Here is a 12,003-nt window from a genome sequence, read left to right as displayed (position 1 = left end):
TTCTTAGTGACTATGCTCCCACATCCCGGCAAATTCCTACTATTCTAGGGAGAAGAATGGCTAACAACTTAGTCCTAAGTAATTGTCTTTCCTTTCCTTATGAAACATTATTCTTCCTTGGAGTTCTTCCTCTTCATTAGATGCTACTTCTGAACACTTCCCCTTTTCCCCATCACCTTATAATATTCTAGGAAGTCAACATGTATCTTTCTTTTTTACTATATTCTTCTTAGGTGAGTTTCTATTTTTAAAACCCCTACCTTTAGTGCTCATTTCTCACTTAAATGTTCATTTATATAATATATTTTGTAATGTCTAAGTTTATTTCATCTAATTTTCCAACAGGCATTTCAAAAGCATCATGTCAAAAAAAAAACCCTGCATGTTATTTTCATGTAATTTGAGCAAATTGGTGAAGTTCAAGAAGGTTAAGGTCAGAGGATCATTAAATCTATGAGTTTAAAACCAGCCTAAGCAATAAAATGAGACCTCTCTTCAGAAAGGAAAAAGTAGATAATAAAATATATTTTAAAACAAAACAACAAAAATCACAATTAATTAAGATTCTCAAGTACCTTATAAATGGGAAACTAAGGGTTAGGAATGTGTAATTTTACCCTGGTAAATACTTAATATGTAGAATAAAACAATAATTTCACTTTTATATAAGTCAAATAAATCACATGTTTTGATAATAATATTCAACTCCACCAGATGAGTACTTCAAATCATTTCTTCCTGCTCCTTAGAACACACTTAAAAAAGGATGTTGTCAGTTCCTCACATACAACATAGATGCAGTTTCCTCAGCACCATTACTGTATGAACTAGCTACAAACTGCTTCTCCATGTGCACAAATCTCACAAAGGAAACTTCGGCATGGAAAACTGTCAGGTAGATGGAAAGGTTCAGCAAAATGCGTATAGTTGATGTATAATTCGCCCTCAGTCCCAGGTTTGGCTAATATTCAATACTTAGAGTTAAAATAAGGGGCAATGAACTCAGCTGGATCGTTCTTTGAACAACCAATTAAATGGATTCTTCCTTACACTTGTAAATGGAACTATTCACTTAGTCACAGAAGAATTTTTAATTTTTTTTTCATATGCTATATTTTGATCATGTTTTCTCCCCTTTTCCTAAATCCTCTCAGATCCTGTTCACCTTCTGACCCACCCAACTTTGTGTTCTCTTACTCTTATAGGAAACAAAAATCAAAACAAAAAAACAACAGAAGCAAAAACAACAACAAAAAAACAAAAAGAAAAAAACAGAGTCAAATTTTAAAAGTACTTTTAATTATGAAAAATTGTAAAGATTGAAAATCAATGCATTCAACTTACCAATGATATCATTCATGCGATCCAGTGATAAGTTATCTGAAATGTCTAATAATATGGCAAAATCGAATGCTGATGGGATAGGAGTGACTTCCTTGGAAGGAGTCGGGCCCAAAGCTAGCGTGGGCATTTGTGCTTTTCTCTTCTCTGCCTCCATGAATTTTTTTTTGTAGCCTGTCAGTGCTTCTTCCAGGAGCTGAGCTTGATTTAATGTCATTGGAAACCCATCAATTACCCAGCTTTCGTTAGCGGGTATCTCTCTAAATTCAAACAGCATAATTGATTAGCATGTTGATAGGTTCTGTTACTTTACAGAAATTGGTAATACAATGGATACCATTATCTTCATTGCAAATTCATCCCGTTGCATGGACTTCAGGATTTTCTAGCTAAAATATTAGGTTTCCCAATGTGTTCTGATTGCTGACTTTCTTAAAGATCCTTCTGTGGGTCCCTGCTGTCCTCCAAATCTATTGAGAAGCCTTTACATCCTCTTCAAAATGAAATGACAATGACTTATTTCTCCCAAACTTCTAAACTCTCTCAATTTCAAAAGTTTACAAGCAGATATCTTCACTACTATGTGCATTCACGTGATTTTATTTACATTGTGCTCGCAGGCTACACTTCTCCTGTACAAGTTTCTCATGTATACAATGGGGTATTGTAAAATATCTCGCTGGGGTTTGTGTAGATGACAAAAATGACATATTTAATAAATACAATACAGATCTTAGCCCATTCCGCATACTCTCATTGCCAACCTGGAGGGTTGTTCTCACCGTACTCCCTCCTAAACCAGGCTGATCTTAACTCCTTAGGCTCTCACTAATTTCACTATAGGAATAAATAAGTCTTGACATAAAATAAAAGTTATTCTTTAAAAATTTTATTAATTAAGTTGAGTTATAAATGTCTGAAGTATTAAGGACCATATCTTAAGCTTTTCTTTTCGCTGAGTACATTGTCTTCAATAGACAATGTGTACACTACATCTACAGGACTTAAGTATCCACTTTGTTCTGTTATGCCCACAAAATTTCATTTCCTCTTACATTTTACTTATATTTTAAGGTATGACTTTATTTCTTGCTATGCTAGCTCTCGTATGAAACAATAGAATCACCTCCCCAGAAGTTTCAAAGTCTTCCAGTGACAACATGTACTTTTTCTGACAGTGTGGCAGGAAGAAGCAGGAACTAAGTTTCAGAAAGATTTCATTGCTTGCTCAAAAGCACAAAACTGCAAATGACTAATGATTCTCAGCACAGCTCCAAACTTCCTTCTGGCAACTGCCTTTATCTCCTCCACTAGGTTATCATGAGCAGGGAGAGTGCATTTTACTTTCATGAGTTCTCCAGAGAGAGATCAAGCCTTCTGCGTAGATTAGACTCACTCACTCCTTTGCCTAGGACAGAGAAGAGATTTCCTTTAACGCTGACCTCTTCTGAGATCTGCCGTCTCAGAAGCCACAACAGAGACAGAACTTGGAGCTACACTCGCTCAAAACTAGAGTGAGACAGCAGACATCAGGGAGCCGTGGGGCTTGACTTTAGATTTTGTTACATCACTAGCCAGGCACAACTATCTAACTAGAACATCTAGTGTTCCTTTGATCATTGGACTAGACCAAAAGATTTCCAGCTAATACTAGTCCTCTGGAGGTATCTTAGAGGAAATGGAAACGGTGTTCTGTGGTTGGAGGGTGATAGTGCAGTGCAGTGTGGATCCTCCAGGTCCCCTGAAGCTCAAGTGAAGGACTGCTTGCTGCTTTGCATGTTCATTTGTTCTGCAAACAAAGAGCACTGTGGGAAAGTGTACTTTATGTTAGTTCTGAGAATGTGAGGATAAGAACCCTTCCAGCTCTGAGGGTAGCAGCCTTGAGTTTCAGTTGCTAAATACTTCAGTGAGAAACAGCTTAAATCTTTAAGGCAGTCTATGAGGATGACATTATAGACGAACTCATCCCAGACGGAGAGTAAAATCCTAGAAACTCTCCCTCCTCCTGTGACATAATGGTCCCCATACACCGCAGCTGAGCAATTCCATTTCTGCCATCCAGTTCTTTCAGCAGAGCCTTCTACTCTGTTTTCCCATCATGCGCAGATTCTTTCCTTTATTATACAGACCAACTGGCCTCTTGTAACATTCATGTATAACAAAGCAAAGTTGAGGGGAATATACAGAAAGGAATCTGTAGAAGGCAATCTATGGGAAGGATAGAAAGGAATTTCTACAAAAGAGGATAGAGGAATTACAATGTGTGGGATCTTTGAAATTTTCCATTTCTCCCCATCACATATCCTGCTTGTGTTACACATGTGTCTTTTGTCTAACCTGTGTATCACTGCCTGTTGCCCTATTGCTGCTTAGGCTCTGAATCCCTGGACTCTATACCTACCCTCTTCCTGAAACGTAACACAAGCGAATGCAGAAACCTGTACTTATCCCATTGGAATCTAACAACTTGTCCTTCAGCTTATAATATCACCCAATTTCCTTTACTTCCCCAAAGATATTAGTAGTTGATCTACATTTACAACAGGTGAAGTCAAGGTTGGTCAGAGAAAAGAGAGTCAATAAGCATGCAAATCTATATATTTTCCCTTTATCCTAGGAATAAAGTTAGATATTAGAAGCATTTGAATACTAAAAAGTTGCATCTCTATGTTATTTTTCACATATCTTTTTCTGGTAAACAGTATATGAAATGGGGTAGCGAGCTAGCTCAGCCCATGCAAGCGTGACAACTGGAGCTCAGATTCTCAAAGTTCATGTAAATGTTGGCTGGCTCTGCGGACCCAACTATAATTCTATCCTCAGAAGTTGGAGATGCGGGGTCTCCAGGTAGGTTGGCTAGGGAGTCTAACTTTTATGTGCAGTTCAGGGTTTGAATAGGATTTCGATTCCAAGGGTAAGGAAAGAAAAATGAGACAATTCCAGATGTCAACCTTAGGCCTTGACCATTTGCATATACATTCTCGCACACATGCACATAAGTCACATATAAGCACATACACATATACATGTAGGAAAGGGAATATATTACATAGACATGAGAAAGGAAACTGCAATACATACTTAATAGCATTTACCATGATGTTAACCAGCAATATGTCTGGAACGCTCTTTCCTCTTTTAAGCAACTGTTCTGATTTTGCACCAAGTTGAGCTCGCAAACTAAGCTGTGAAAGGAAGTGAAGAAGCATAGGAGAGAACTAATTGAAAAGATGTCTGGAGTTAAAATAATTTAGTAGCCATGCTCCCTAATGAAGATACTGAAGACTTATCACACTTCTGGAGCCAGGGACGCATTCAAGGAAAATATGTATCAATTTTGAAACATTTTGTTTGGAGTTCCATTTATTCTAAGATCTTCTCCTCTAATTTTCAGCTTCTCTGGCATGCCAAATTTCATCTAGCAACACTTTTCATCATAGTGATTTGGTTCTAATAACTCATATCTATGGGAGAATGCCCTCTGTGAAAGCACACACCAATATAACTGTCTTTCTGTGAACACATTCCAGATTTCCAACTCCGTTTTTCTTCTGCCTTGATGAATGCCCTTTCTTGTTCTATCACAAGTTCTCTGTAGAGATTAACTCTTTTGTTTTGTCCAGAATCAATCATTAATGACTTTTACAGGGGGTAGTTCTGTATGAGTTGTGCAATATCATTGAGCATGGGCTTCCCCAAAGCCTGATCTTTGTTCAGTTACTTGAGTATTTTATATCAAATGAGATTCTAGCTCCACTCAAAGCCATCCCAAGGAGAGTACAGCATCATACTCTTATGACAGATGTTATAATAACTACTTCTCAAGCTCTTACAGACCAGACTCATTTATCTTCTTTCTGATCTCAGCTTTGGTTAAGCTTGTCGGTCCCCCTGTGACTAGCTATCTATTAATGTTGCTGGAGAGGCTTCCTAAATCAAGTTAGCTAATTCTCCTACCTCTTTAAATGAGTCTAAATCAATTTCTCCAGCAGGCCTATCTTAATCTAATACAGTAACACTTTCTCCTTCTCCTACCGCAAATGTTCCTTTCCTCTACTTTTTAATTTCTCCCAAACATGCTAATATTTTACTATGCTCTTCAATTTATCTAGTAGTGTTTATAGCTGATTACCTGCCCACCTCTATCAGAATGTGAACTCCAAAAGACCAAAGAACTCTCCCTTTTACTTTTTTATTGATATATACAAATAATACAGTGCACAGGGAAGACAATATTCTTTTGAGCTGAATTGTATATGGATTTGGACACTTTAACAAGTCAGTAAGTATAACTACAGAAATAAACCCAGCATTTCTGTTAATTCATATTTTAAATGGATAGAGTAAAAGTTATAACGCTTTAGTTATTGCTTTTTTCTCTCAATATGTCATCATGTTGATTTCTTAGTCGCAGGTTTTTTATATTTAATCAGTTTTGAAAACTGAATGATAAATTTGTTTGCCATGATGAAATCCATCATACAATAATCAATTGTAATAAAAAAGTAATTGAAACATATGCGATTAATTCTGTCGTTACTCCCTTATATATTTAATCAATACTCTTTATGAAAATACTACTTTTCTTTAGAAATAGTATCAAGTGAATTAAAAAAAATCACAGAGACACCATTTAAACCTGATAAAATGCCATAGTATTTTCTACTGCTTTAGACAGAAAAATATTAAAAATACAAACAATATCATCAAAACTCTCATTGTTAATCACTTTTCTATCAAACACAATTTAAAATCAAATAGAAGAACATCGTTAATTCATACCATGAAAACATAGTTCAAAAGAGTACAAAATAGGACATGTTTTAATATAAAAGTAGGCAAGGATTAGATTAAAATACTTACATTTAAAAAACTATCCCTTGGTTTGAGATATTCATCTTCATCAGTCATGACATCTATTAAGAGAAAAGAGGGAAGAACAAAGTGCCAGTATTTACATTTGAAAATCATGCCAGCGTTCGATTCAGCCATGTCTGATAGACCCAGCGAGGATGCACTGGGAGCCCTTTAGCACGGCTTTGACGTTTACTCCGCAGCATTTCAGGTCCTGGCCACTGTGTGGCTTGAAGCTTCCCACTTCCTTCCTGGCATGGTCTGAGCTCACAACAAAATTCAAAATATACAACTTCAGTTTCTCCTTTGGTAAGCAAACTAGCTTTCTCAAAAAAAATCAAAATATTAATTCGGTACACTTATATTTTCCTGGCTTTTGAAGTTACAGAGAAGAACCATTTAGAAATTAGATATTAGAGAGGATTCTTAGTTGAATTATATGGGGAAATGTTTTCAGAATATATTTGTAGTTAAGTGTCATAATATAATAGTAAAATAATCTATTAATTGCCAAGATAACTGGCAAAGGGAGCCAAGAGTATCAATAAAAGTAAATGCAAAAGTCAACTTGGAAAATGATTGCAAATCTGTGCGTGAGTCTATGGTGACAGCAGATAACAGAGATCGTGCAAGAGGATTTGAACTTTATAATAAAATATAAACAAGTTGAAACATACTAAAAACTTCACTAATAAACATAGAAAGGTCATTTAATACTTAATGTTTTTCCCTCAGTGATTATACAAATAGTCCGAAGGAATCAGCTCAGATTCCTAAAAAGAGACCTTGTGGTTAGTAAACTCAGTTCTACTGCCATGGTCAAAGATTAAGAACCAGGTCAGGTTGTTAAACAGGGACCCTTGTTTTCATGAGTTGAAGAAAACCGACTCTGTAACCTTCCTTCATGCTCAGAACTGTGATATTGCTCTCTCTCTCTCTCTCTCTCTCTCTCTCTCTCTCTCTCTCTTTCTCTCTCTGGAATAGGTGAAAAGGAAAAATAAATAAACAAAGCAAGATTGCAAGAAAAAGGTGAGTGAACATGAACGTGATGTTTCCTGGTAGCTTTCATAAAGGCAAACACTGGCAACTACTTTAAGAAAGAGGGTGGGTGAGGGTACCCCTTCCTCCACAGCCTCTCCAGCAAAGGCTATCATTGGAGTTTTTTATTTTAGCCATTCTGACAGGTGTAAGATGATATCTCAAAGTTGTTTTGATTTGCATTTCCCTGATCGCTAAAGAGGTTGAGCATGACCTTAAGTGTCTTTTGGCCATTTGAACTTCCTCTGCTGAGAATTCTCTGTTCAGTTCAGTGCCCCATTTTTTAATTGGGTTAATTAGCATTTTAGAGTCTAGTTTCCTGAGTTCTCTATATATTTTGGAGATCAGACCTTTGTCTGTTGCGGGGTTGGTGAAGATCTTCTCCCAGTCAGTAGGTTGCCTTTTTATCTTGGTGAAGGGAGAAGGGGAGAATGGGGGGAACTTGTGGAAAAAGGAGGATTGAGATAAAGGAAGGTTGGATAGGGGAGCACGGAAGCACAATTCTTAGTTAAGGGAGCCACCTTAGGGTTGGCAAGAGACTTGAACCTAGAGTGGCTCCCAGATGCCCAAGCCGAGGTCCCCAGTTAGTTCCTTGGGCAGCTGAGGATAAGGAACCTGAAATGACCCTATCCTATAGCAATACTGACGAATATCTTGCATATCATCATAGAACCTTCATCTGGTGATGGATGGAGACAGAGACAGAGACCCACACTGGAGCACTGGACTGAGCTCCCAAGGTCCCAATGAGGAGCAGAAGGAGGGAGAACATGAGCAAAGAAGTCGGGACCATGAGGGGAGCACCCACCCACTGAGATAGTGGAGCTGATCTATTGGGAGCTCACCAAGGCCAGCTGGACTGTGACTGAAAAAGCATGGGATAAAACTGGACTCTCTGAGCATGGCGAACAATGAGGGCTGATGAGAAGCCAAGGACAATGGCACGGGGTTTTGAACCTACGTAATGTGCTGGCTTTGTGGGAGCCTAGCCAGTTTGGATGTTCACCTTCCTAGAAATGGACGGAGGGGGGAGGACCTAGGACTTACCACAGGGCAGGGAACCCCGACTGCTCTTTGGTCTGGAGAGGGAGGGGGAGAGAAGTGGGGGAAGGGGGAGAAGGATGGGAGGAGGGGGAGAAGGGTGGGAGGAGGGGGAGGGAAATGGGTGGCTGGGAGGAGGAGGAAACTTGTTTTTTTTTTCTCCTTTTCTCAATAAAAAAAAAGTTAAAAAAAAAAGAAAGAGGGTGGGGTAAAAAGTATTCAATGTCATTTCACCTTCATCCTCAAATGTAGGTATTGACTACCTTGCACAGAGAAGGATTCAGGTCCCCTTTGTTCACCATTCCCTCCCCTGAAGCCATGCTTGTGGTCACATAGATCACTCTCGCTGTTTCTGTCTCTGTCTTTGGTGTGCTGCAGTATAAATGACAGATGACGTGTTTGACACATTATTTACTAGCTATATAGGTTTACCTTCTTTTTTGGGTGTCTCTTTCCCTGAAACTGCAGGAACTGATAATGCATTTGGATCCTACGGGAAGAAAGCAAACATCTAGTTTTAATATGGCCATGTTTTCCTTCCATTTCCATTTCACAGATTTCAGTTAGTGTTTGAGAACCGACTAATTCACAGGCATTAATGATATTAAACTGGGTCGAAATGATGACTTTCACAGGCAAACCAAATTTGGTGAGCACTGAATTTATATAGAGACACAGAATTACCTGTGGTATATAATCTTCCACTGGCTCTCAGTGTCTATGTAAAATAAAGCAACTACTGTTTCGGGAAATCAAAAAAGAACAGGGAAAATGTGTGGTTTATAAAAAAAAAAATCTTAAAAGAGTAATCCTCAAGCTGTCACTCATAGCCATAGATAAATAAGAAAAAAATGTGTTTTATCCATTACTCTGTTGAGTGAAATGAAAGCTTGCTATGATGTCAAAGAAGAAAGAGCCAGAGAATGAAACAAATTTTCATAACTCGCGATTTACTAGTATTTGTCCTGAAATGAAAATTATTTAGAGTAGACTCTTTGTTAATTGACTCAATTGCAGAGACAATATGAGGTAAGAGAAACAGCAGTGAACTTTAAGTCTAAGATTCAATAACTTAGCCTTCCACAAGCCTCTGACCTTGAGAAAACTAATCTGTACGTAGGGTCTCTCCTACTGTCTAGAAAAAAATGAGAGCTGAACCACATCTTTGATTCTTAAAGTCCCACAACACTCTTCTAACCCCCGGAATGTAGGATTATATTTTTATGAAATAATATAATGAATTTCAATGTTGATATAAAATAATGAAAATGTGATCCATTTAAGTCACTAGGAGTTGTGCCCCCACCCCGAGTCCAGCTGAAATATATCTTGGGTGGATATACTCTGGTTGTGGAATAAGTTGATCTAACCAGCTGTTTCCGTTTGGCTTCATAGCATTCAAGCAGCCTTATATTGTGAATCTAAAGACCAAGCCATGTGTCCTGTTCTCCCCTTAACCCTGTGGGAGATTTAGCACCTGTCTGATCCATTGCCAAGGGTTAGCTGTATAGTCTCTAACCACATATTGGGAAACTCAGTGTCTCTACTTCCTAACATTGAATGGTGGAATGCCAGTCTAGGAGTTAGTGATCTTAGCGGCAAATGTAGTCACCCTCTTAACAACTATCATTCTATATGTGTGTGTGTGTGTTTTTATATACATACACATATTCACCTGGCAGCTCCTCCCACTGAATAATTTTATGTGTTGGCCACAGAACTTAAATGAGCTCACCAATCTTGATGGTCCACCCAAAAATTCAATTTAATGGGAAGAGTTAGGAGGAGAGTGTCTTCTCTTTTGCTTCTTGGACTGTAGAACCTAAACTCTTCAGACTTTAAACCTTTACTGGGTGATCTTTAGATTATATCCTGATGCATATCTGTCATATACCAGAAGAAGAAAACTAAAAGCTCACTTGCCTGTATTTTGCTAATTTCTTTCCGGTCCAACAGAGGTTCTCCTTTGTTTTCTCTCCGAACTGGTCTTAGCCCACTGGCTTGTTCATTGTCATTAAATGCCTGGATAGCTTCATTGACAAGACTATCAATAGAAAGTACTCGGATAGAAAACTCTAAAGAAAAGACAATTTTATAAATATCTTTGCCTTCTGAGAATTAGCACTATTGCATTTTATTTTATTTTTTCACACTCTAACCCTGTTCTCCCTACAACTGTCTTTTGGATTAAGATACTTTTCCCTTGTAATAAAATTCACATTACATGAAATAAATCACTTTAGCTAGTTAAAAGGGTACAACTCAGGGGCACTGAGAAATTCACTAAGCTGGTTGACTATCATGATTATTTTGTTCCAGGAATTTTTAATCACTTCAAGAGTAAATCCCCACCTATTATACTGGCACACCTATTCCTCAAACCATGGTACCATAAAACATGAATCATTTTCTATCTGCGTGGATTTGTCTATTTTGAGATACTTTGCATAAGTTAAACATAACATAAGCCACCTTCTGTGTCTGGTTTCTATTACTTAGCATAATGTTGCCAAGACCGGACATTTTAAAGCATGTACCAGTACCTCATTCTTGTATATGAAAAATCAGTTACATGATTTTACTACTTTAAATTTTGATGAGAGACATTGTCTAAATGGAGTCTTTGGTATGAGTCTGATGGACGTAGACAGTTGTAATTATAGTCAGTACAAACAAAATCTACTAAGGAAAAGAGAAGGAAACACCTTTTTGTAGACACTTCAGAACAGTAGTTTTGCCACTGAGTGTCTTTCCTAGAAAGCATCCCTTCACAGCATAGGACGGCAATTCAGTTTCTGCTGCATCATCTTGAGAAGGGATCGACTTTTCAATTAATCTTTGAAGCACGTGTCCCAGTATGTGATTGTTGGAGGGCGGAGAGCTGTTAGCCATGTCTTCTGGCAAGGCCCACTCTCCAACCATGTTCTGCAAATATAACGGTCAAACAAAATAAAATTGTTCTCACAGAGCAGAATGGAAGTATCGATGGCATTGAAATATTAAAATGAAGGTGGGGGCAGGAAGTATAGAGGGAGGGGAAGCTGATGTTGGGGTGTGTTGTATGGGAGAAGACACGATTTTCAATAAAACTTTTAAAAAGTAAATCCAAGTTGTAATAAATAGAACCTAACCTATACTGTAATTAATTATATCATAAAAAATAACAATACTACCTTCATATTATAGAATATTAAAGAAAATCTTCACACAGAACATTACAAAACTTTTAAAATATTAGTTTTAGAAGTATTATTTTGAGTTAACTAAAAACAATTGATCTGTTTTATATTATGGCATTTAAATTAGTTTAGAACATCTTTATTGAAACTAAAACAGAAGGTTCGTTAATCAAATATTAAAAATAGGAATGAAAGTAATTTTTAACTAGAAGAACCCAAAAAGGAGTAATTATAGACATAAAAGGGAAATAAAATTAGAAGGTAAATCCATGAGGTAATATTTATTTATTTATTAAAGATTTCTGTCTCTTCCCTGCCATCGCCTCCCATTTCCCTCCCCCTCCCCCGGTAATATTTATTAATAAATTCCCAGGACATGATTTATGAAACTCATCTTGCTAATGGCTTGGCACAAAGGTGAAGAACAACATGTACCTATGTCACAGTGCAATGGAAGGGCAGTAGCGTTGGACATGAAGGAGACTTGAAAATTAGTAACTCCTATGTGAATAAACCTTGAAGCTGAAGTTGTTAGAGAACTCTGTCTAGT

The 12,003-nt window shown here is 37.4% G+C and overlaps 1 protein-coding gene across 1 annotated transcript in view; it reads right to left on the bottom strand.

The window, feature by feature from the left end:
* Window positions 1-12,003, bottom strand: part of Spef2 (sperm flagellar 2) — a 153,404-nt gene that overhangs the window by 77,968 nt on the left and 63,433 nt on the right. The window contains exons 10-15 of the mRNA XM_041631128.1: window positions 10,980-11,199; window positions 10,198-10,349; window positions 8,707-8,764; window positions 6,205-6,257; window positions 4,423-4,526; window positions 1,345-1,601 (exon numbers count right to left, since the gene is read on the bottom strand). Coding sequence (XP_041487062.1) covers window positions 1,345-1,601; window positions 4,423-4,526; window positions 6,205-6,257; window positions 8,707-8,764; window positions 10,198-10,349; window positions 10,980-11,199 — 844 coding nt within the window. The remainder of the gene's footprint in view (window positions 1-1,344; window positions 1,602-4,422; window positions 4,527-6,204; window positions 6,258-8,706; window positions 8,765-10,197; window positions 10,350-10,979; window positions 11,200-12,003) is intronic.

This window comes from Microtus oregoni, unplaced genomic scaffold (genome assembly GCF_018167655.1).
Source record: "Microtus oregoni isolate MIOR12 unplaced genomic scaffold, Mior012 000036F_ref0000092, whole genome shotgun sequence".
Taxonomy (NCBI): Eukaryota; Metazoa; Chordata; class Mammalia; order Rodentia; family Cricetidae; genus Microtus; species Microtus oregoni.
The sequence above is the reverse complement of the archived record's forward strand: the minus strand, read 5'-3'. Positions and strand labels throughout refer to the sequence as shown.